The 22,534-nt window shown below is 58.6% G+C and overlaps 1 protein-coding gene across 1 annotated transcript in view; it reads right to left on the minus strand.

The window, feature by feature from the left end:
• GLI2 (GLI family zinc finger 2) overlaps positions 1–22,534 on the minus strand; it is a gene marked incomplete at its 3' end in the record, with an annotated part of 245,640 nt that overhangs the window by 12,036 nt on the left and 211,070 nt on the right. The window contains exons 6-10 of the mRNA XM_079710035.1: positions 10,818–11,019; positions 8,962–9,175; positions 7,577–7,699; positions 4,325–4,459; positions 198–347 (exon numbers count right to left, since the gene is read on the minus strand). Coding sequence (XP_079566161.1) covers positions 198–347; positions 4,325–4,459; positions 7,577–7,699; positions 8,962–9,175; positions 10,818–11,019 — 824 coding nt within the window. The remainder of the gene's footprint in view (positions 1–197; positions 348–4,324; positions 4,460–7,576; positions 7,700–8,961; positions 9,176–10,817; positions 11,020–22,534) is intronic.

The following is a 22,534-nucleotide window of genomic DNA, read 5'->3' on the forward strand; positions in this document are numbered from 1 at the left end:
CACACGCTGCCCCACAGGGAGAGTAAGCAAAGCTCTGGGGCAGCAGACAGACAGACAGAAGAGGGGCCCCCAGGACCCACGACTGGGCGGGGGCAGACAGGACACCCTGTCGGCAAGGCCTGTCCCAACGCTGTTCCACCAGGTTTGCCCACACCAGCCCCGTCAGCTGGCCGATGGGCCGGCCCGCGGCCACTCACCGTGCACTTGTGGGGCTTCTCGCCCGTGTGTCTGCGCATGTGCACCACCAGCATGTACTGCGCCTTGAAGGGCTTCTGCTCCCGCGTGCAGGCCTGCCAGCGACACACGAACTCCTTCTTCTCCCCGTGGATGTGCTCGTTGTTGATATGCTGCCGGGAAGAAGCCCACGGGGAAGGGTGAGCCCGTCCACCCACCCCTCCAGACCCCACCTGGTCTATGCAGACCAGCCGCCGCATGGGCCAGCATCCAGGTGCCGGCCACGCCTCCTCGTGAGTTATCTGGGCTGCATCTTCCAATTAGTCATCAAAGTGACCCTCCATGATGGTCACAGATACCCCGCTCATTCCAGTCTGGGCTCTAGGCTCTGGTCTATGGAGAACTGATGGTTATGATGATGCTTCCAGGCTGCAAACAGTAGGCACTCATTAGCTGCGGTGGGGCAGACATGCACACAGTGGGGGCATGAGCAGCCTCTCCCAAGCTTGTCCCTATGGTTCCAGAAATTTTTAAATAATATTTTTGTTTTTCTTTCAGGCCACGAGGCTTGTGGGATCTGGTTCCTGACCAGGGGTTGAAGCCAGGTCCTCGGCAGTGAAAGCGCCGAGTCCTAACCACCGGACCGCCAGGGAATTCCCTAACATTTTTATCGTAACAGAAACATAAATGCATCCTCGTCTCTCTTTTTGACAGTGACCCATGAAATGACAGCTTTGTCCCCTTTTCACAAAAGCCCAGGTTGTTAAAGTAGCCTGCCCAGGATGGAGCTAGAGTCAGACCCTCACGGTGTGCCCTGGGCACTGTGTGATGCTGCCCGGGGGACAAAACGGCCCAGGAGAGCAAGGCGGGACAGCCCAAGACATCCAGCTGATCCTGCAGTGGTGGTGGGGGCCCTCGGTGCTCAGGCTGCATCTCAGGCGCAGCTGGGAAGTGCATGGCCAGAAAGCCTTCCCTGGACGAGTGGGCCTCAGACCCACCCCAGCCAGCACTGCCCTGGGTCAGGAGCATGGGGAGGACTTTTCTCTTCTTCTCAGCCCCTGCCCCCACGCCTTCTGGCCTCTGCCCTGGGCCCATCACCTGTGCGCCCCCCGGGGGGCAGTTTCTCCCTGTGATGGGGAGCAACAGGCCACGGAGGTTTTCTGTCACAGGTAGCAGAGCAGCAAGCCGCCCTGAGTAGGACAGTTGGTTTTGTTGCTTGCTTTCATGATTTAACTGAAGGCTGCAGTCCTCACTGGGGCAGGGCTCTTACTACGTCTGAGCTTTGGGATGTGTTGATACGTGGGTGGGGCCTCAGGACCTTTATGCCCTTAATCTTTCAGGTTGTCTGTTTAACTGGGGAGCGGGAATGGTGGCATCTCTGCCACCACGTCTGGACCCACACTGTCCCATTTGGTGGCCATTCTCCACTCGTGGCTGTTGCACCCCTGAAAGGTGGTTGGTCCCGACCAGGATGGGCTGTAAGTATAGACCACACACCTGTTTCAAAGACTGAGAATGAAAAAAGGATGTAAAATATCTCAATAATTTTGTGATATACTGACTGCATGCAGAAAGGATAATATTAGATATATTAGGTTAAACAAAATATTGATACATGAATCCAATGAAGTTTACCTGTTTCCTTTCACTCTGCTTAAACGTGCCCCTAGCTAATGTAAGACTACATGTGGGGCTGGCACTGGGGCTGGTGGTGTCTTTCTACTGGACGGCGCTTCTGTAGACCTTGCAACCTACAAGGCTGTGCCGGAGCTGAGCATCTGGGGTCCAGCAGCATCTTCTTCCCGCAAGACAGAAGACCGCTGGGCCCTGGTGCCCTGGGTGACAGGCTGGACCGTCATGCATCCAAATGCCGACATCAGAGCAAGCAAAATCTACGGCGCTTTGAACTACCAGGGAAATCTTACTATATCAGCCTCACTTTCCATTCTGAAAGCCTTTCAAATGATAAAAATGCTTCCTGACAATACCTTTCGTTTTTTTTCTTATTGGTTTGCTTAGCAACAAATTGTTAAGAATTGACTAGGGGCTCCAGTTCGCGGGCGTGCCCAGGCCGTCCATCTTCCCAGGGAGCAGAGAGAGACACGGAGCTGAGCAGACCAGCCTGCTCCCCACACCCCAACACAGGAACCGGCTCCTTTCAGGGCCAGGTGCAGCTGGTCACCCACAGCCCCGGGACCCAGGCAGGAGCCTGCAGCTGGAGCCCTTCTTCCCACGTCTGGACGCCCTGCCTTCACTTGAGGAATCCCCTCCCTGCGCTTTAGGGCTGACCCACTCCTTGCTGAGCATCTTTTACAGCCTTCCCTCCCCCTCTCTGCCTGCAACCCCTCCCGGCTCCAGGTCTTCTCTTTTCCCCCTTTCATCTATCTGATTTGTCCCACAGCTCACAGCTCCAGTGGCCCCTACTCCACCTCAAGACTTGTTTAACCCAAAGAGGTGTTATTATCTTGCAGGTGCTGGCTGGCTGAACTGATCTTATTTCCCTCTTTGCACTGGCAGCCAGGAAGCTCAAAAAAAAAAAAAAAAAAAAAAAAAAAAGATGTGTATGTGAACTCTAGCTCAGAGCACTTGGTTGAAAAATTATGTTTGAGTCCCAGGGGGATTAGATAAGACCCTGCTTTATAGGTTTGATGTCAGCGGCAATGGGTTTGCTGGGAAAGTCCAGTCCCCTGGGTGAGAATGTGGGGAGAAAAACCCCAACACCAAAGAAACCTACAGTCTTTGAGAGCAAGCCCATGAGAAAAGGAAGCAGGGGGAGTGGGTGGTGTCTTAAATGTTGATTTCACAGAGCTAGGGAGGAGGTGGCTCCCGTGGGATGGCTCCTGGGTGTGACCAGCGTGTGTGTGTGCGTGTGTGCGTGTGAACAGAAGCCATCTGGAGGATCCACGCTCAACTCTGGACAATGCTTGTCTCTGGAGGTGAGAAAGGAGAGGGTAGGGGGATTTTTACTCTACATTTTGTATACTTCCATAGTGCTCAATTTGATTATAAAGAGAACATGTTTATATAATACTTACATAATTTTTTAAATATTTAAAAAATGTCAGGTAGCTAACTCAAATTTACAATTAAATTGGTTAAAATGTAAGAGAGTTGCCGAGTGGGGATCTACCCAGCAATTGAGCTTCCAGCTTGATGTAGGTTCACCTTTACAGACACTCACTCACCAAGGAGTGTGCATTGGGGTTGGGGGAGGTTTATTCTTGACTTTAAGCTCTTTCCTGGATGGAGAAGAGGGAACCACTCGGGGCCTGCCTGGGGAATAGGGAGGAGGAAACCAGGAGGGAATGCCCGTGTATGGAGGGTTGCTCTCTGCTAAGTGCTTATGCTGGTATCATGGTCAACCTTCACCCCTCTGTAGAGTGGGCTTCACCTCTATTTACAGGAGAAAAAACCTGAGGCTCATAGAGGTTCAGTCACTTGTTCAGAACCACTTGGCTAGCTGTGGTGGAGCCAGGTCGGAAGCCAGGCACCTCCTACCTTGAGCTCCCGTTCCTGCTGTTTGCACTGCATGAGTAAGCCCACAGTGGCTGCTGTTGTAGAAAGTTTATAGGCAGACCCTGAAAGGGCACACCCAGCTCCCGCGGCCTTCTCTGATCTCCTGATCCGTCAGCACCCAGGCATCATACAGCAGCCTCCTCCCTGTATGGGTGTAAACACCCAGCTGCACCCATGTACACTGGGTATCTGTGCATGGTCTCCAAGAGGAAATGACCAACTCCTCCCTCCATGGGAGAAACTTCTTTCAGGTTTCAGGGTCAGGTTTGTTGTTATCTTGTGGATGCTGGCTGGCTTACCTAATCTTATTTCCCTCTTTGCATTGGCTGCCAGGAAGCTCCAGAAAAACATAAAAATAAAAAAAGACCAAGCTCAGAGCACTTGGTTTTTAATACTACCTTTACTTTGGGCTTCATTTTATTGTTCCTTTCCTTCTAATTTTCCATTATTTTTGTTAATCTCTTGTACTACATACATATTTATAAGTCCCCTTTTAGAAACAAGCACGGCCTAGGTAACTAATCACGCCTTCCACTTGCACAGCAGGTGGCCCAGGCATCTCCGGGAGCCCCTTCTCTCTAGCAGGGGCCTGGGCTGGGCACCGGCAGGCAGGCCAGGGTGCTCGGGGGCTTACATGCACCAGCTGATCCTGGGTGTCGTACTCCTTGGTGCAGTCCTCCCAGTGGCAGCTGGTCTCGTAGATGACCACCTCCGCCTCTTGCTTACAGTCGTCCCGGTCCAGGTCCTCCTTGAGGTCAGCCAGCTGCTCCTGGGGTGGGGGTGGGGGGTGCAGGGCACACACACATGAGCCACATCCAGCCACCTGGCCCTGAGGAAAGGTCACTCTCAGCCCCGTGAAGGCTGGGCTGAGGACCCGTGGGCTGGTCTAGGTGGGGCCACGCCTGTGCTCACACGCACATCACAGGCATGAACGCACAAGCATGCACACATGCTGGCCGGTCATCCACACGGAGTCCCATCAATCCTGGGTCAGTGGCCATGGCAAAGAGGACAGGAGACAGGAGGGCAGTGACTTTTGCTTATCGGATGGGGTTTCCCTGGGGAGAGCCAGGGCAGGCCCCTCAGGCTCAGGGGGGCGGCGGGCATTTGTATTTAGAGTGTGTGCGGGGTCGGCTCCTGTCTGGAGGCAAGAGGAAACTCCACACGCATTGGCCTGGCCTTACCCTCACACTGCCCCCTCCTCCCAAGGGCACACATGGCACTCACATACTCTCCCAGCATCGGGCTTCCCTGTAACAGCCCTAAAATGCGGGTGTTTGTATTCTGGTATGACAGCCGGGCACCCTGACGTTCCAGCAGAGGCCGACCGGCTCCCTCCAGGACACAGTGAGTTTGAGGCTGCCCAGATCTGGGCTCATGTCTCCCGGCCACGATGGGGCCCACGTATGCCCGTTTCAAGGTAAAGGAAAGGCCCCTGAGATGGGCCTTCCATGGATCACAGGCACCCGAAATTCCTTTCAAAGAAGACAAAGGCTTTTCTTCCCAAACCAGCAACAGACTGAGGGTCAACCCCACAAGCCCCCCCATCCCAGCGGACGCCAACAGAGCTGGCCAGGGGCAGCTTCCAAGCCGGTCACACGGGACAGGCTGAGTGCTACCAGGAGCGGGGACCTGGGGAGAGGCACAGATGGCCAGGCTGGGAAGGAGGCCCGGCGAGGCCCTCCAGAGCAGGCCGAGGCCTCCCCAGTATCCCCTGGCCTGTGGGGCAGGCTCAGAACAAAGCCAGGCAGAGGGGCAGACGCTGGGGGACCTGCTTTACTTCTGAACGATTTCTAAAGTGGCAGGAATGTCTGTCTTTCAGAAGAGCCTCGGGGGAAAGCATTTATAGCTCAGGCTAAGGGGGGACAGACACTCTCTCCCCAGAGACAGGCACCCCAGTTCCCAAAGGCTACAGGGACTCAATGAAGCGGAGGCTGCAGCCTCCATCTCAGCCTCCCTCCTGAAGTTGAGTCCACTTCTCGGAGCAGAAACTGGCCTCGTGACCCCCACCCTGTGGCCGGTGCGGACTCGCACCCCAGACTGGCTTTCCACTGGGGCTGCAGAGGTCTCTCCAGGGGGTGGGTTCTGAGTGTCGTCTCCCAGAGCGCCTTACAATTAATGCACGTGTTCTGGAAAAGGAAAATGACGTGTTGTCCAGTAAGTCCCCGGGCAGTACTGGGTCCACATTAAAAGCAGGAGCAGGAAGGCCTCTTTCCCGCATCTCCAGCCGTGGGAGGGCTGGGGCCCCCTAATGCCTCTGCACTTGCAGAAAAACTGGAAATAGACGTATTACTCCTCAAGCTGCCTGCCCTGCTTATTTCAGAGAAGACGAGAAGACGCTGTCACATGGACATGATCCGAGGAGAGTGCAGGGGCGGTGGGTGGGCCTGGGCCTCCAGCCGAGCAGCACCCCAGCCCAGGAACCCGAGGGCTGAAGCTGAGAAGGGATTCGTTCTGTTGCATTTGCTGCCAAGAGAAAGCAAGCCCGTCCACCTTGCAAATGAGTCAGGGAGCAAAGGAGTCAGGTCAGAGTCAGGACACTGAGTGACACGGTGACAACCTCCTCGTGATAAACGGCTGTCCTTCCATGACACGAGGTAGGAGCGGAGCTGGGCAGGAGGGTGGGCTCTGTGCAGCCCCCCGGGTTGAGGGGGCGGGGCTGGGGGCTCCCCGGTGCTGAGCGCCTCCCCGCAGCCCTGCCCCATGGCTCCGGTGAGTTTATCTCCCGTAGATGCTCACCGTCCTCATCAATTTCAACGGCCCCTGATGATGGCCAGCCGCGTGGAAACCATGCATCACGCAGAGATGCTCTGGTGTCAGTGAGGGGAGAAGAATTTGTCACCAACCTCTCTGTTTGCCTGACAATAACACAACCCAATATTTCATCAAACTTAAGTGCCTGGAGCACGCCCTATGGTTTACAGGTTTGATAAAGGATGGCCCGGCAGATGTAGGGGGGACGGGGGCCAGAGGCCCCGAGGACCCGTGGTGTCATAGCTGCGGATTCCGCAGTAACGGGTGGAGACCGGGCCACCACGAGAGGCCTGCCCCGGAGGTCAGCATGCATGCCGTCCCCTCCCCTGGAGCTGGGGCTGTGTGCCTGTCGGCTTGGTGTTGGAATAACCGGCAGGCTCTCCAAAGAAAGACACCTGCACTAGGGTCTCAGCCCCACCACAGGCACGTTCTGGGCTGCGGGATGCTCGGTTCCTCGCCGTCCCGCCAGGAACTGTCCCCACTCCCCTCCCAGGCACTGTAACACTCACCCCCTCAAATGTGCGCTGAGTCCTTAGAGAATATTCCCTCTCAGCCGCTGCGCACCAGGCCCTAGGCAAACCCGGTGACGCAGAGCCAAACCAGGCACTGTTCCCAAATGCCACCTCTCCAAAGCTTACCGTGCAGCGCAGGAGACACAGTGACCTAGAAGCTGGGTGGCGGGGAGGGGCGGGGGGTGTCTGGGCAGATGTGAGTCTTACTATTCAGGGAACAGGGTGGGGTTCAGATTTCCAGGGAGAGCGCACAGAGGCGGGGGGTTGGGCCATTCAGGGGCCGTGAGCAACTCAGTTGACCTGGGGCTTGTGCTGCGGGGACAGACAGCTGCAGCCCTCCCTCCCTCCCTCCCTCCCCTCCCTCCCCCCTCCCCCTCAGGCAGGCGTTTGATGACCACTTGTGAGGTGGGTGCAGGGAGCTGGGGACACAGTTCTGGTCCTCCCTGAGCTTCCTGGCGTGCCTGCCCCGCCCTCTCGGGTCCACTCACTCACTCATTCATTCATTCATGCAGGCAGCCGTCCATCACCCACTCTCAACAGGGTCATGGCCCCAAGGCAGCTGCCCCAGAAGACGAGGCCCGGCCCCAGTTCGAGCCCGGCCAGGACGGCCGGCAGGTTACCTGCGTCAGGGTCAGAGGGGAGGCCGGCTGCAGGCCCTCGGCCTCGGTCTTGACCTTGCTGCGCTTGTGAATGACGAGGGGGTTGACGGTGCTGCTCACGGCCGACTCGCTGCTCTGCTTGTTCTGGAAGAGGGGAGCACAGGGGGGCACCCCAAAGTTCTGCTTGGGCTTTACCCTGGACCCTCCGCACTAGGCAGTTTGCAGTTTCAGAAACTGAGTCACTGCACAGCTTGGTCCTCGTGCCCAGGGCACAGCCCGGGGAGCCCAGGGCCGGGCCCGTCATCACCCTCCTCCCTACCACTCAGCCCCCACCCCCCAACGGAGACGGAGCAGAGACTCTCTCTTTGAGAAATGCCCTCTCAGCCCTCCCAGGCAGGGGCGGCTCTGGGTCTGAGGACAACAGGGCCGGCCAGTCCAGGGAGCGGGACAGAAGAGCTTGGCTCCTCAGGACCCGCGGGTTAGAGCTGCGGAGTCAGGGGATGCGACAAAGGCCGACAGCCACCGTCTGGGGGAGGTGCTGGGTGGCCGCCTGGAGCCCTGGGGAGAACTTTCTAGAAGAGGGCCGCTCCTAGACCGTACGGCCTCTGGTCTTTCCTCCCCAGCACGTGGTCACTTCCAGCCTCTGCCCTGCCAGCTGGGTGGCCTGGGCAGCTGCTTCACCTCAAGGACGGTCATCGTGAGCTCTAACCAGGACCCAGGTGGGCCCAGGCTCAGTGACCCCGTACCGGTGGCAGCCCCACTCTGCAGGCGTGTGAGCTCAGGCTGAAAGAGCTTTCAGGTAAGTCAGGGTTCAAAACACGATCTGATTCTGAGGCCTGCACCCTTCCTACTATCTGATACTGTCTCTAGGACTCCAACTGCATTTCCTCATCTGCAAAACAGGACTTTGTTCATTCATCAAATGCTCATGGCACCGAGCACGCCAAGCACTTGCGAGCCGGCCCGGGCATGTCAAAAGCCCGTTGGGAAGGTCACATAAGATGGCCTTGGGTAAACTCATGCTCTCAAACTGAGCTGTACAATATTAATTACCTGTTTCAGCCATCCATGTTACATGCTGTGTATGAGGTCCCTGTATGATGCCTGACTCTGAATGCTAGGGTTTCTCCATTTAGTCGTTATGCTTATCGGACAGGCAGCCAAAGCACTGAGGCTGGGTGCTGGCCCACGGTGCGTGAGGGCAGTGTGAGGACCCAGCCCCGGTCTCCTGACTGGGGATCCAGCCCGAGGCCCGTTTGATCACGTGGCCTCTGCCCAGGGGTACGGTGCCAGCCAGACCCGTGCCCAGAGTCCTTCCACAGGTTCCTGGCATGAGACGGCCACGACTGGCCTTCGCTTGGCGTGGATGAGTACCTGGTGGCCCCGCGCCCCCCGTCCCCACCTACCTGGTTGGCATCACTCAGACAGTTGCTGCTGCTGCTGAGCTGCGTGGACGTGGCATTGATGGAGGTGAAGGCCGTGGGCTGTTGGGCCAGGAAGGTGGGTGAGGGCTGGATCAGGGGTGGCGTGTGTCCGAAGGCCGAGCCCAGGCCCCGCTGCTGGCTCAGGATCTGCTGGTAGGCCACGGGGTTGATGGGGTGGGGGAAGGTGAAGGCCGGGCTGCAGAGAACGGCAGACAAGGTGATGGAGAGGGGTGGGGTGGGGTGGGGGCAGGACTCTGTGAGGCTCACGCTTCCTGGGCAGACAGGACCCTGCCCGGGGGTCGGGACGGGCACGCTGCCGACTGCCCCGTCACCGTGGCTTTACCCACTCAAGCACCCGTGGCTCCCCACTGCCAGCTGTCTCAGGCCTCCACGTCTGTGAGGAGCCCCCAGGCCCTGCCCCAGGACGCAGCCTTTGTCCCTGGCCCTTCACTGCTCTGTCGCCTGAGATGCGCCCCTGCATCACTGATGCTCCCCGACTATTTGAACCCCGTTCTAATGCCCCCTCGTCCAGGAAGTGTGTCCCAAGCCCTCCGGTTCCCCCTGTCCTCTGTCTTCTGAGCTCTACCACGCCACCTGCATACGGGCCACTCTTTCCAGAACAGGACACTCGGAGGCTAAGTCACAGAAGATGCCGTGGCTTCCTCCTTGCTCTCTGGGGTCACTCCCTCTGGGGGCGGGGGGAGGAGGAGCCAGCCACCATGTTGTGAGGACGCTCAAGCAGCACGTGAGGGGGCTCCCGTGAAGAGGAACTAAAGCCTGTGCCGACAGGCCCAAGGGCAAGCCATCCTGGAAACAGACATCCAGGCCCAGTCAAGTCTCCAGGGGACCACGGCCCTGGCCGACATCTGGACTGCAGCCTCGTGAGAGACCTGAAGCTGCGCCAGTCTCATGCTCCTGGCCCTCGGAAATGGTGCGAGAGGCTAACTGCTTACTGTTTGAAACTGCGGGGTTTTGTTTTTGTTTTTGTTTTGTTGTCACACAGCAAAAGATAACTGATATAACTGTTATCATCCCTTATCCCCGGGTCCTTGGGCTGAGCTCTCTTGGCATTCCTAAGCTCCTCTAACCCTGGCCTCTTTCAGGAGGGCCAGGGTAAGGACATGGGTTTCAGCCAAGCTGGCTGGGGTCTGAGTCTTCTGAAGAGTCAAGGGCTGCACAGAGGGGACAGGGCGGGCGGTGATGGTGAGGTCTGCGTGTGCTGTGACCACAGAGGGAGACGTCTGCCAGCCCAGAGACGTGCAGGCCAAGCCAGTGTCACACCTCCAGCGGTCCCAGTGCTGGTCAGTGACACTGCTGAAATACTAGGAAAGTCCCCTTTGACTTCATGATGGAATTTTTCACGACAGGCCCCGGTAAGGGTTACATTCCATTCATGATGGAATTTTTCACGACAGGCCCGGTAAGGTTTACTAAAAATCACTTGGTGAGTGAAAAAGAGGCCCATGAAGATGTACCCAAATGTTGGCATGTTTCAAAGTCATCACTACTGGTTTTGAATTCCTAGAATAGTCGCAAGTAGACTGACTTACAAGTCCTATAAACAACAAGGTCCTACTGTAGAGCACAGGGAACTCTATTCCATATCCTGTGATAAACCATGTGGAAAAGAATATGAAAAAGAATGTATATATGTGTATAACTGAGTCACTTTGCTGTACAGCAGGAACTAACACAACACTGTAAATCAACTATATTTCAATAAAAAAAAAAAAACCCCAAACAAGTCCTGTGTTTCTCCCGGGGGGCCAGCGGGGACCCTCTCCACTGGGCCCCAGCCCAGCTCCCATTCCTGGCCCCGGCTCGCGGGCTGGGCTCACCTGAGAGTGCCGGCCGACAGGTGCCCGTAGGAGCCGCTGGCGGCCGAGCTGCTTCTCGAGTTGTTGATGTAGGCCACCAGCGAGTTGGGTGAGGTCCGGATCATGCGCTGCAGGTCAAGGCTGGCGTCCGAGAGTGGGGAGATGGACAGCGCCCGCTTGCGGCTCAGGCGGGGCGTCACCCGGGGGCTGGAGAAACGCGACACTGCAGGACAGCCAAGCCAAGGCGCGTCAGCATGACCGCACTTGTGGGGGTGACGTGACGGGGGAAGGGGACTGGGGGTGGGGACAGTCTGATGGGCACTGCGGATCCGCCCCTGTCCAGCTGGCGGCTCTGGGGCACGGGCCTCTCTTGGCCTCAGTTTGCTCATCTGTATGATGGGCCTGGTCCACACCTGGTGTGCCGAGGATCTGTGTTACTGCCTGTCCTGTTAGGTACGCAGAGGCCGAGACCGGGTCCAGCAACGCCTGAGGCACAACAGCCAAGTCACAAACCGTAGGTGAACTGCTCGGTGGCCTCTCACAAAGGGAACCCACCAGTGAAGCCCGCAGCGGGCCAAGAAGCACGGCCCGGCCAGCGCCCAGCAGCCTCCCTGCCCCATCCGGACCCTCCCCGGGGCAGCCACCAACCTGGCCTCTCACCCTCAGCTTAGCGTTGCCTGTTTTGCGTATTTGTCTCTTACGTAAATGGAATTATCAATGCTTTTTCTCAAACAGCTTCTTTCGTCCGACATTATCGGTGAGGTTTCTCCACGCAGCTGTGCGTGGCAGGAACTGGCGCCTTTTTTATTGCTGTAGAGCATCCCAGCAGGTGACTTTTCCACAGGAAGGAGAGGGAAAGGAGTCACGTGCTCCAGGGCCACGGCTCACATTGCGACCAGGATCGCCCCGAAATGCCCCGATTGGACATTCGCCAAGCAGAGGCCCTAGACTCCTGGCCGGTCTGGGGTGGGGAGGACGCAGGATGCCACGGCAAAAGGCAGCCTGGCAGTGCACAGACGGCTCTCCAACACCGAGGTCCTTCCCTTCTGGAGTCGCCTGGGCCTCGGGGACCTGTTGCCTTAAACACGCGTGCACGCACGCGCGCGGTGCCCTACACGACTGCCCGTGGGCGCGCTCTCCCCCTCCCCATACATACACACGGAGCTGCAGGGAGGGATGAGGGCCTGCCCCCAGACCGGGCTCCCCGCTCCTCAGGACCAGGGGCCCCAGACCGCTCCTCCTGATGGCCCCTCCTCTCCCAACCAGGGTTCTGGTTTCCCCTCTGGGCACACAGCAGCCGAGAAATGGTCTGACCACATTGCTGGACAAGAATCCACATGCCAAGGTTCCCACCCTGCCCAGACCCTCCTCGGGCCCGTTTCCTCTTTGTAAAGGGTCCCCGAGTGCCGACCTCCAGGGCTGTGCTGAAGAGCGCATCAGCACCCACAGCCGCGCTCGGCGGTTCCCGGGCTCGCGGCGCCCGCCTTCCTCCTTTCTGCCTGCTCAGCCCTGCCCAGACCCCATAGGTCCCCTCCTCCAGGGAGACGCAGGATGTCCTGGCTGCGGGGTTGCGAGTTAGTGTGCTGTCTCCACCACTGCAGGAGAACTGAGGGCAGGAGCGACACCCTGTGACTCTCTGGGCCCGCATTCCCAGGACCAGCCGACCCCCTAGAAATCCCACCACCACCAACAGGAGCAGCCTCGGCCGAGCCCCTGCCCACTGCCCTCTGCCCTGGGGGGCAACCACGCCCAGCCCTCCCCCCACCCCATCCTTGGCTGGCAAATCTGGGAAGCCCCTTTAAGGCTGGGCCACCAGAATCCTCCGGCTGGAAGGGGATTCTGGGGTCTTCTTTGCTAACCATCTCCTTTGTGGATGAAGGATGCTGGGTCCAAGACCAGCTGCCCCGGGTGAGTACCCTGCACGTATGTCTGTACAAGTGCACGCGTGTAATCACAGACTTTGTTTTCAACCAGAAAGGATGAAGCGCCTGTGGGAAAGCTCCCAGCTGGGAGAAAAGGTTGAGTTACTCAGGGTATTCTTTTCCTTGAACATCTTTGTTTTTGGCCGTCCGTTGATTCTGTTGGGTTCTGAGGCCTGGGGCTTACAGATGTCTTAGCAAGCAGAGCTACGGTGGGTTCACGGAAGGTGCTCCCATTTGGTGAACACCAGCTCATTCTGCCCCGCAGAGGGGCCTGGGAGCACGGCTGGCACCCAGGCCAGCAGGTGACACACTCGGGCCGTGTCACCACCTTGGTCTTGTGGCGGGAAGGACCCCAGCCCACACGCCTAGGGACACAAGGTCACACAACCGCATTCTGCTTCACAGGGTCCGACGGAGCAGCCCCTCCCCAGCCGGCGCTTGGGCTGTGCCGCAGACACGACCACCCATCTGAACAAGCATCCCGGACCACAGAGATGTGTCCTGGCCCATCAGCAACTAGAGACAGCGTGTGTCCCTTTGGTGTGGTGTTTGGATAAGTCCCTGCTTCTGAATTCTGGTGCACTGAACCAGCAACAGCCAGCGACAGCCACCCCTTAGTGACATTCAGATCCACTGTTGCAATGAACGGCCATCACTGCCCCCCCAAATGCAAACCCAGCTGTGCAGATAAGAAAATGAGGCTTGGGGAGGTTAGCGACTTGCTCAAGGGCAGGATTTGGACCAAGGTCCAAAGAAGCCCTGCTGTGTGGCTTTCCTCTGTCCTGAGTGTACCTTCAGAGAGGAGGGGAGAGGCGGGGCCAGGAAGCCGCTCTCACCACAAACAGCTTTTAAGTCCTCACTTTAGCGGCTCTGATAGAGAACTTCCTGACAGCCAGCTGCCTACCTGGCCTCCTGCGTCTGAGGGCAGCCGCAGCTCAGCCCACCCTGCTCATCTCCTGGAGGGCTGGGCTCGGCGGGCGCCCGCCACCCGTAGAGCAGCAGAGCGGGGGGACCCGGGAGTTGGCCTGACGCTTCCCCCTCCTCACCTCCTTCACAGTTGCATCTCCCACTTCCACCAGCCCAGCCCCCCACTTGCTTGGGGCATCCCGGGGCGCTTAGTTAACTGCTGTCCAATACACATTCCTCACTGCGGCCAAATCAGATCATGTTTTTGCATTTGCCCACCTCAAACCTTTCCAGAGCTCCCACTGCTATTAGGAAAAAGGCACAAGTCCTCAGCGTGGCTTACCCGGTGGCTCCGTGGGTGCCCCTGGCTCCCTCTCGCCAGCCTCCTGCACAGGGCCTTTGCACATACTGCTGCTTCTGTCTGCAGCGCTCTGCCCTCAGCAGGGTCATCACGTTCCCCAGGAAACCATCGCTGACCTCCTGCAGTTGGGCAGGTCCCCCTGGGACGCTCTCAGGGCACCACGGTCCCCCCTCTGTGAATAGGTGCAGCTCGGGGGAGTTCGCACCTGCTTGTGTATGTCTGGTTGCTTCTGTTTCTCCCGCCTCTGTGAACTAGGGACTCGGTCCCCCCGCTCACCGTTATATCCCAGCACTGGGATCCGGCTGGCTCGATGGTGAGTCCAATAGGAGATGCCAAAAGCCGGGCATGGGGCAGAGGCGTGGTGTGTCAAGGGGCAGTGGAGGCTCAGCCATCCAGAGTCATATTTACTGAGTGCCCTGCGAATGCTCGGGACTGTTCTAAGCATTTTCAAGTATAAAGCCATTTAATCTTCACAACTGTCCTATAAAGAAGGAACTATGATGAGCCTCATCTTACAAAGGAGAAGACAAGTAGCTTGCCCAAGGCCACGTGGCCGGGGGAAGTAGAGAATGGTAGGAAAGCAGGCAGGTGGACACCAGAACCTCCACCGCACTGCCTCTGCTCAGGTGGGGAGGGTAGGTATCAGGGGAGGGCTCTCCTGGGTGCAGGAGAGCAGACACACACACACACACACACGTACACACATACACACATCCCAGTGGGGGCACACAGACAGCCTGACACTTAGTGGCTGCCCTGGGGTGCATTACTCAGCCTCCTGAGCCTCTCTTTGCCCATCTGCACAATGGGGGCAGTGTGGTAGGTACGTCCTGAGGACACAGGGGGAGCACCACGGACAGTGCCTTGAACCCAGCAGATCTTCCAGAATGAAACTGTGAATGAACACGGCTTCTTTAGGGGCTAGGAGGCCTCTTTGGTGAGCAGGGTGAGCTGAGAGCTAATAATGGGGAAAAGGGCAGCAAATCTAGAGAAGACGACTGAGCCACAGCGGAGGACATCTGTCCCTAAACAGTCATCCGCCTATCCGGGTGTCCTCCAAGCTTCTTCATTCTTATTTACTGGGTTCACTCCTTGTTCATCCTCACTTTAAAGGCAACTCCGAGATATAAAAGTGAATCTTCCAGAAGATTCCTGTTACTTATGAACTGAGTGGTAAATGGGAAAATACAAGATGGGGGGTACATCTAATATCATACAAAGTAAGAAATACACACACATCTTCATAATACACTTAAAAAAAGATTTTGCTACTAATATTTGGATTCCCACCCTCTCGTGTGCCCCTAACAAGACGAAACAGGCCAGATCTGACAGTGATATTCATCTCTGTTATGCCCTCCCCTCAAGGGAAATATGTTTATTAATGTGCCTCTTCCCTTGATAAATTACTAAATAGAAAGAAAAGCCTGGCACTCATTTCCCGTGGCTCCTCCTGTGATTTATGACCAGGATTGGCAGACTCGTCATGTCCATTCATCTGTGGATGCCCCCGTTCTGAGAGCCGACAGCCGCTGGGTGACCAGCCACCTGCCTGCCCTCACCTGGGCAAACGCCAGACGCCACCTGACCTGGACGCTGTTTTGTCCACTAGTTCTTTCTTTCGCTCGTTCGCGCGTTAGCTCACACACCCATCGGGCCCTCCTGCAGAAGTCTGTTTGCCAGGCACGGGCCTTGATGCTGGGGGAGCCGCAAGCAAGGATGCTCAGCCCCGTCTCCTGGAGCTCAGCATCTTGGTGGGAGATGGCAGTGGTACCTGTGGCTCTGGGCAGGATCACTAGACACTACCAAAGCAGGGTTACCCCAGGTAGTCCCAGAGTGCTCGTGGGGGCGGGGGAATCTCTGTCCCTGGGATAGTCGGAAATGCAGAAACAGGCCCGGGACCCGGGCAGACGCAGGTTCCGACCCTGCCTGCCAGCTCTAACTGGGTGTCTTTGGGCGAGTCGCTGGACCTCTCTGCGCCGTTTCCTCACCCAGAAGATGCGCCCAGAGCGCCCACCTCAGGGTCACTACGGACTACCGAGCAGCATAGCGCCCACAGCTCCGGATGGGCCTCCTCGGGGCCGGGACGCGCCTTCCCTGGGGACGGCAGGGCACAGCCTCGTGGCAGGGCTTGTGAGCCCTGATCCGCACTGCTTAGGGAGCATTCCTGCATGGCCCAGTCCCTCGCCCGGCTCGTTTCTGGACTCACTAAGGAGATGCTCTAAGGAAATCCAGCTTGAGGGCCTTGACCTGGCCCACACTCAGCTGTTCACACCCCCTTTTGCGGGGGAGTAGAAGGCGCCGAGGCTTTGGAGCCCAGAGGTGTGGGGCTGAGGCCTACGAGCGCGTCTCCCAGGTCTGTGATGGAGACAAAGAAACTTAGGGCTCTGGGTTCGAGGCCCCTCAACTGGAAAGTGACTTCGTAACGCTTGTCCCGCGAGACTCTGGGCAGGCTTGCCAGGTGAGCCGGACACACCATTCGGCCTGAGCCTGCCCTTGGCACCGTGCCCTCCGTCTCCCTCCTGTCGGCAGGCTGGGTGCGGACGCCCTCCCAGGACGGGGCCTCTGGCAGCCCCTCCGTCAGCTCCACTGCCCCTCGGTGGCGTGACCAGTGTAACTGGTTCCTGAGACCTCCCCGGACCGCAGGCAGCATAAGGAACGGGCGTCAGACGGAGGCGACACCCGAGTGAAGTGAGGGTCAATACGACCATAAAATATACAGCTCGTAGGAAATACGGGCTGTAAGCACACAACATTTCACGCGGAGACATTTCAAGCTCCTCAGCGTGGTGGGGCGGGGGGCGGCGGCTGCGGCTCCGCCGTTAAATCACCAATACTCGACGGCATCACGTGAGAAAATTCCACGTTAGGGCCCCAGTGACAAGCAGTGACCTCCTCGCCCTCTAGAGGACCACTAGGCAGAATAACCTCGGATCCCCGGACTGCTTATCAATCACCTTCCAAAGCCGCATCACTCCTTAAAGAACAGGGGCAATGGGCCTTCACTGACCACCTGCAGGCCAGGAGGCTCCCGGCAGAGGGGGGACGGCTTCTGCTGGAGATGCCCCTTGTCCCGCCCACAGCCCGGCCCCGTGCTCTGCGGGGGACGGAGGGCTTGGCTTTTCCATTCAGCGAGAACCCCTCCGACTCCAGCCTTGCCGCTAAGGCTGTGGCATCTTCCCCAGCGCAGGACACACACACGACCTGAAGGAGATCGTTTAGGCGTCGCGGAGACACAGACGGGGACATCTTCCCCAGATATTATGGGGTTTCCCACTTCAGAAAAAAAAATAAAGTTCTATTTTAAGGTGAGTCGCTTAAAAATATAAGACTAAATAAGTTACCGTGTAGGTGGCACTTGGCTAAGGTAAAACCGCGGGTGGTTTGCCAGTGGGTGGGCTGGGGACACTGCTCTGCCGGATGTGGAGCTGGTGGCCTTCCTGTCACCCTCTCCCCAGGCCTCCTCACAGCCGGGTGCCCCTGGTCTCCACACCCCAGCTTGACACTCATCGCCCCTGGGATGTTCTCTCCCCCATGGCTCCGCCTCCTCTTGGAATGTGCAGTGCGGGTGCTGAGGAAACAGGCTGAGTAGGCGGGGCGGCCTCCGGACAGGTGTTCTTTGCCGCGACAGGGAGCTTCCACAGAGCAGCCCCCCTGGAGCACTGCGGGAGCGGGGCTTGGCATGCTGTGTGGCTAGCACCTGGCACCATGCCTGGCATGTAGTAGGTGCTCAGTAAATACCCTCATTCATGAATGAACGAGGAGTGAGTGTGCATGTGTATGGTGTGTGCGTGTTTACGGTGTGGGTGTGTATGTGGTATGTAGGTAGGGTGTGTGTGTGTGTGCACGAAAAAGATAGAGCGAAGAGACACACACGGAGTCTCCCCAACTCCGCACCAACTCTCAGGGCCCCTGCACGGGCAGAGAGCTTACGTGTCCCCATCGCGTTTATGGGCAGCTTCCTCACATGAACACACATGTCCTCAGAGCCTCAGGGCCTTTTCCCAGGTGGTCCCGTGAGCCCCGCTGCCCGGGCCCCAGGCCTGCACACCTTTCCCTGTGAGAGTCTGAGCACAAAGAAACTCGACTGGAAGACCCACTCACACCTCCACGGGGTGGACAGAGGCTTCCCGGGAGCATCTCTCCCCAGACCCGTGCAGCTGGGACCAGCCGAAAACACCAGAGCTGGTGGGCTTTCCCAGTTCCCACGGTTCACAGGAGGGGAGGGGCCAGGGACCCCCCCACCACACACACACACACAGACCCAGAGGCAGGTCTGGGCTCAGCCGGGCGCAGGTCTGGGCCCGAGTCTCTCGGGGCCACGTAGGCATCGGAGCTGCACAGAAATGCCTAAAACTTTAAATAGTGGACGCAAAAGTTCTGGCTGAAACTGGTTTGGAAAAAAACTAAGTAACAACAAATATAGGAATTCATGCTGGACTTCACTCTGATTTCCTCGGAGGTAAGTGATGGGGAACGAAGGAAAAGAAACCACCCGGTCCTCATGTTCACAGGGGTTTGTGAAAACCCCCGGGTCGCCACCAACCCCCACCTCAGCCCGAGAAACCCATGTGTCCGTCCAGACCAAGGCTGGAGGGGGTGAAGCTCTGCTCTGCGACTGAAGCCCATCACACCCTCAAGACCAAGGCGGAGACAGGATGCCGGGGGCTGTGCTGAGTTCATCGGGGCGGCTCCCACGCCCATGGTGAGCTCACCTCCTCACCACCGCCCGACCCCCGTGTGTCAGATGCTCAGCCCAGACACTGCCAAACGCTGAGCGCCCCAGAACAAAGCTGCCTGTCCCCTTCCAGGCTCCCTGCAGGCCGACAGCTGCTGGCCTCGCAGTTTCTTCCGATTCGTTTGCATGTTTCTACCCCGGGTTCTTTTGTGACTGCAGCTCCCTCCCTCCCCCCACCCCCCGACAAACACAGAGCCCTGCCCCTTGGCAGGTGCTCCTGGACCTGCGGGGCTCTGGGTCCGTGAAGACAGAAGGGCCAGCCAGTTACAGCTGGGGCCCCTCGGGTCCTGCAGGTGGGCGGGGGGAGATGCGGAGCCCAAGGGGAGCTGATGCGGGCGGCGGCCGGGAGCAGTGCTGGCTGACCCGAGTCCTGGGACCCGGCGCGGGACGGACCGAGGCCAGCCTGCGGGGACGGTGGACGGGCGCAGGGACGCAGGGGGGGAGAGGCAGGCTGGAGGGAAGGCCGCTGGCCATGTGCTAGGGTCTGGGTTTCACCCCGAGGGTCATGGGAGGGGCGGAGGGAGGCTGAGCTGGGAGCCGGCACAGGACTGGATGGCCGGCAGGGGTGCTGAGAAGGCAGACTTGGCAGGTCTTGGGTGGGCTGGCCTGGGGCGGGGGCGGGCTGGTGGTGAGGAAAAGGTGTCCAGGAGGAGGTGTGGCATGGGGCCCAGACATGGGGTGGACGGTGGTGCCGGCAATTGGCAGACAAAACCCTGCAGAAGGTGGTAGATTTGAAAGAGGGAAAGGATACCGGTGGAAAGAGGTGGGAACCAGCATGCGTGGAGTACCCACTGTAAACCTGGCACGGAGCCACGCTCACACAGCAGGCAGGGTATCACTGTCCAGGCCCCGCCGGGTCCCAGCAGCGCCAGCTGTCCCAGTGAGGACGCAGCTCAAGCCGGCGTGGCCTACACCTGCCCGCAGTACCACCATCCCTGCAGCACGCTGGCTCCAGCCCAGCTGCTCTGCCCACTGGGCTCTCCCTGGGGCCATGGCTCACGGGGCCCCTCAGATGTGCTGTGCTGCCTGGGGCGGTGTGCATGAGGGAGAGCCCGTGATGCTGGTGACAGACGGAGCGGCGCCTGGAACCCTGACTTGCGGCCTGGGCAAGTCTGTGGATGCTGGCAACGCCAGGGAGCCCACCTTACGGCAGGGACGGTCATTCTGGCCTCGGAAGGGGGCTGAGGGGAGTCACCCGGGGAGTGTACGGAAAGGCACGGCACACGGGCACCTGGATGCTCTCACAGGTGCACACAGCAGGCGCTCACAGGTGCTGACTCGGCCTCTCCCGCCCTCTGGGGACACCTGCCTGACCAGACCCCTCGGCCACGGCTTCTCCGTGTCTGCCCGGCTGGCCTGGTGCCACCCAGCCCGAGGCCTTGGAAGGCAGACATCGCTTGGGGAATCTGACGTTTGGACAACGGCAGCAAACTTTATGCCCTGTATTGTCGCTGTTGTCTGGTTTCTAACTGAGATGAGTAGCAACGCGCATGTCCTCCCCAGAGCCCTCCCGCTCCCTGTGGGGGGCACCTGTAGGGCTGCTAAGGCGAGGAGAGAGAAAAGCATGTAGATTTACGCACTCAGGGGGCCAACAGGCCTCACTGCACCCCTACACTGTGTGCCCGTCCTGGACGAAACACCATCCTGGGGAAGACACGGGGGCGAGACAGACCCAGGGACCAGACTCTGGTGGCATCGTTTGGTCGTGCTGTGGCTTCCCTTCAGGGCAGGCTGAGGGTGACACACGGGACAAAACCCACAGAGCTGGCACTGGGAGGACTGCCGTGCTCCTGCCCAGGGACACTCCTGTGGGGGAGGGCAGGGAACGCTGCAGGGGAGTGGTGCTTAGGGACCGCTGGAGGTGGCCCCTAAGTGTGAGGTGAGCGGGGCACAGAGACGATGAGACAGGTGGGACCTGGGACCCTTGGCTGCAGTGCTTGCACCTGGGCAAACACCTTCTTGAGCAACAAAATACAGAGAATCTATAAGGGACTAAAAACAACTTGTGTATATGTGCAGTTGGGGCAAATTATGGACAACAAGATACAGAAAGACCAAAAACCCAACTGCCACTTCTGAGGAGCCTGGAGCAAAAGCATGTCCTGCACATGCCCCCTGCACTCAGCACCACCAAAGGGGTGGGCGGAGCACCTAAGCCCCGCCTCCCCCGACACACCCCCATCCTCACCCCAGATAAGGAACCAGCTCGCCCCACCGCGGGGAGCAAAGGAGTAAGGGAACCTTGTTAGTGGTTCTCGCCCTCCCCCCACCCTGCTGCAGCAGGAGCCCCATAAAGCCTTGCCTGAATTTCTTGTCTGGCCTCTAGTCAATTCCTATTGATTGAGGGGGTCAAGAATCCTGGTTGGTCACAAGGAAAGCAGGGGAGGGAGGGGGCATCCAGAGGGACTTCCTGGAGGAGGTGAGATCTCAGCCAGGCCTTAGGAAGCGAGGGGCTTGGCTTTGATCCAGCCGATCAGGTGGACTTGCAGTGGCTGGTGTGGACTGGAAGCCCAGGGCGGAGGACTGGGGGACGGGAGGTGGCTGAGGGGTGCAGGGGCCCCCCCGAGTCTTGCAGCCCTGCCTGGCCCCACGGGACTGCCTGCAACCCAGCAGGTCTCCTGCAGGTCTCTGTCTGCTCCCTGCCACCAGGGAGTGAAAAAGGGCTTGAGGAGGATAAATCCGCAGGAGCCGCCTGCCGGCCCCTCGCTGTGGCTTCCAGCCCCGTTGCCTGGCCTGGATCCCTGGGGGTCTCTGGGATGAGCTCCAGGACCGGCAGGTGAAGCAGCGCTGACTGGGGAGGGGGGAAGATGTCTTCAGCTTTCTCCCCCACATAGGGGGCTCCATCTGACCCCAGGGGCTGGCTCATGGTTAGGGTGCAGTTGCCCCTGCAAAAGCAGCTGTGAGGATGGCTGGGGATGGGCGGGGGACTTGGTACCTCATGGGCACCAGGCACCTCATCTCCCCGGAACGCCCGACCGGCCGCGGCCCCAAACGTGCCTGGCCTGCAGCCTCCCGGCTCAGTTACTGACAACTCTGTCCTCCAACCACTCAGGCCTGAGGCCCCAGTGTTCTCCTCAATGCCTTTCTTCCTCCCTGACTCAACATCCCATCCGGGAACAAATCTTGTGGCTCTTCCTTCAAGGTCCATCTGAAACATGACCGCTCCTCCCACCTCTGCCAGCTGGACGGCCTGCTTCCACCTTGCCCCTAAATCTGTTCTCCGACCAGCAGCCAGAATGGAATTCCTTTTGAGAATAAGTCAGGTCTCATTCCTCCTCAGTCCGACCCCGTCCACGGGCCCCACCTCACTCTGCGTGAAAGCCAACGTTTCACCAAGCCTTGACCGACCGGCACAGCCAGCCCCCGAACTCTGGCCCTACCCTACTGACCCCTCACTCACTGGGTACCAGGTACACTGGCCTCCCGGGCTTTTCTTATCCCAGCAGGCCCACTGCGGCCTCAGGCCCTTTGCACTTGCTGTCTCTCCCGTCTGTATCACTCTTTGGCTTATTTCTGCACGGCTCATCCCTTTCAATGCTTTGCTTGAATATCATCTTCTCAGTAAGGATTTTTGGATCTCCTCTTTCAAGATGGCACCCTCGTCCACCCAGTGCCCTCACCCCATTCCTGAACTGTTTGTCTCTCCCCACTAAGCTGTAAGTAAGGTCCATGAAGGCAGGGATGAGTCCCTTTGGTTCCCTGGAGTGACTGCAGTTCCTACAACACTTCCCGGCCCATGATGACTCACTAAGTATTTGTGCGTGTTGTTCAGACGCAGTCTCCCAAGGACAGCAGTCATGGCAGGGATTGG

The sequence above is a fragment of the Hyperoodon ampullatus genome (assembly GCF_949752795.1).
Source record: "Hyperoodon ampullatus genome assembly, chromosome: 8".
Lineage (NCBI taxonomy): Eukaryota > Metazoa > Chordata > Mammalia > Artiodactyla > Ziphiidae > Hyperoodon > Hyperoodon ampullatus.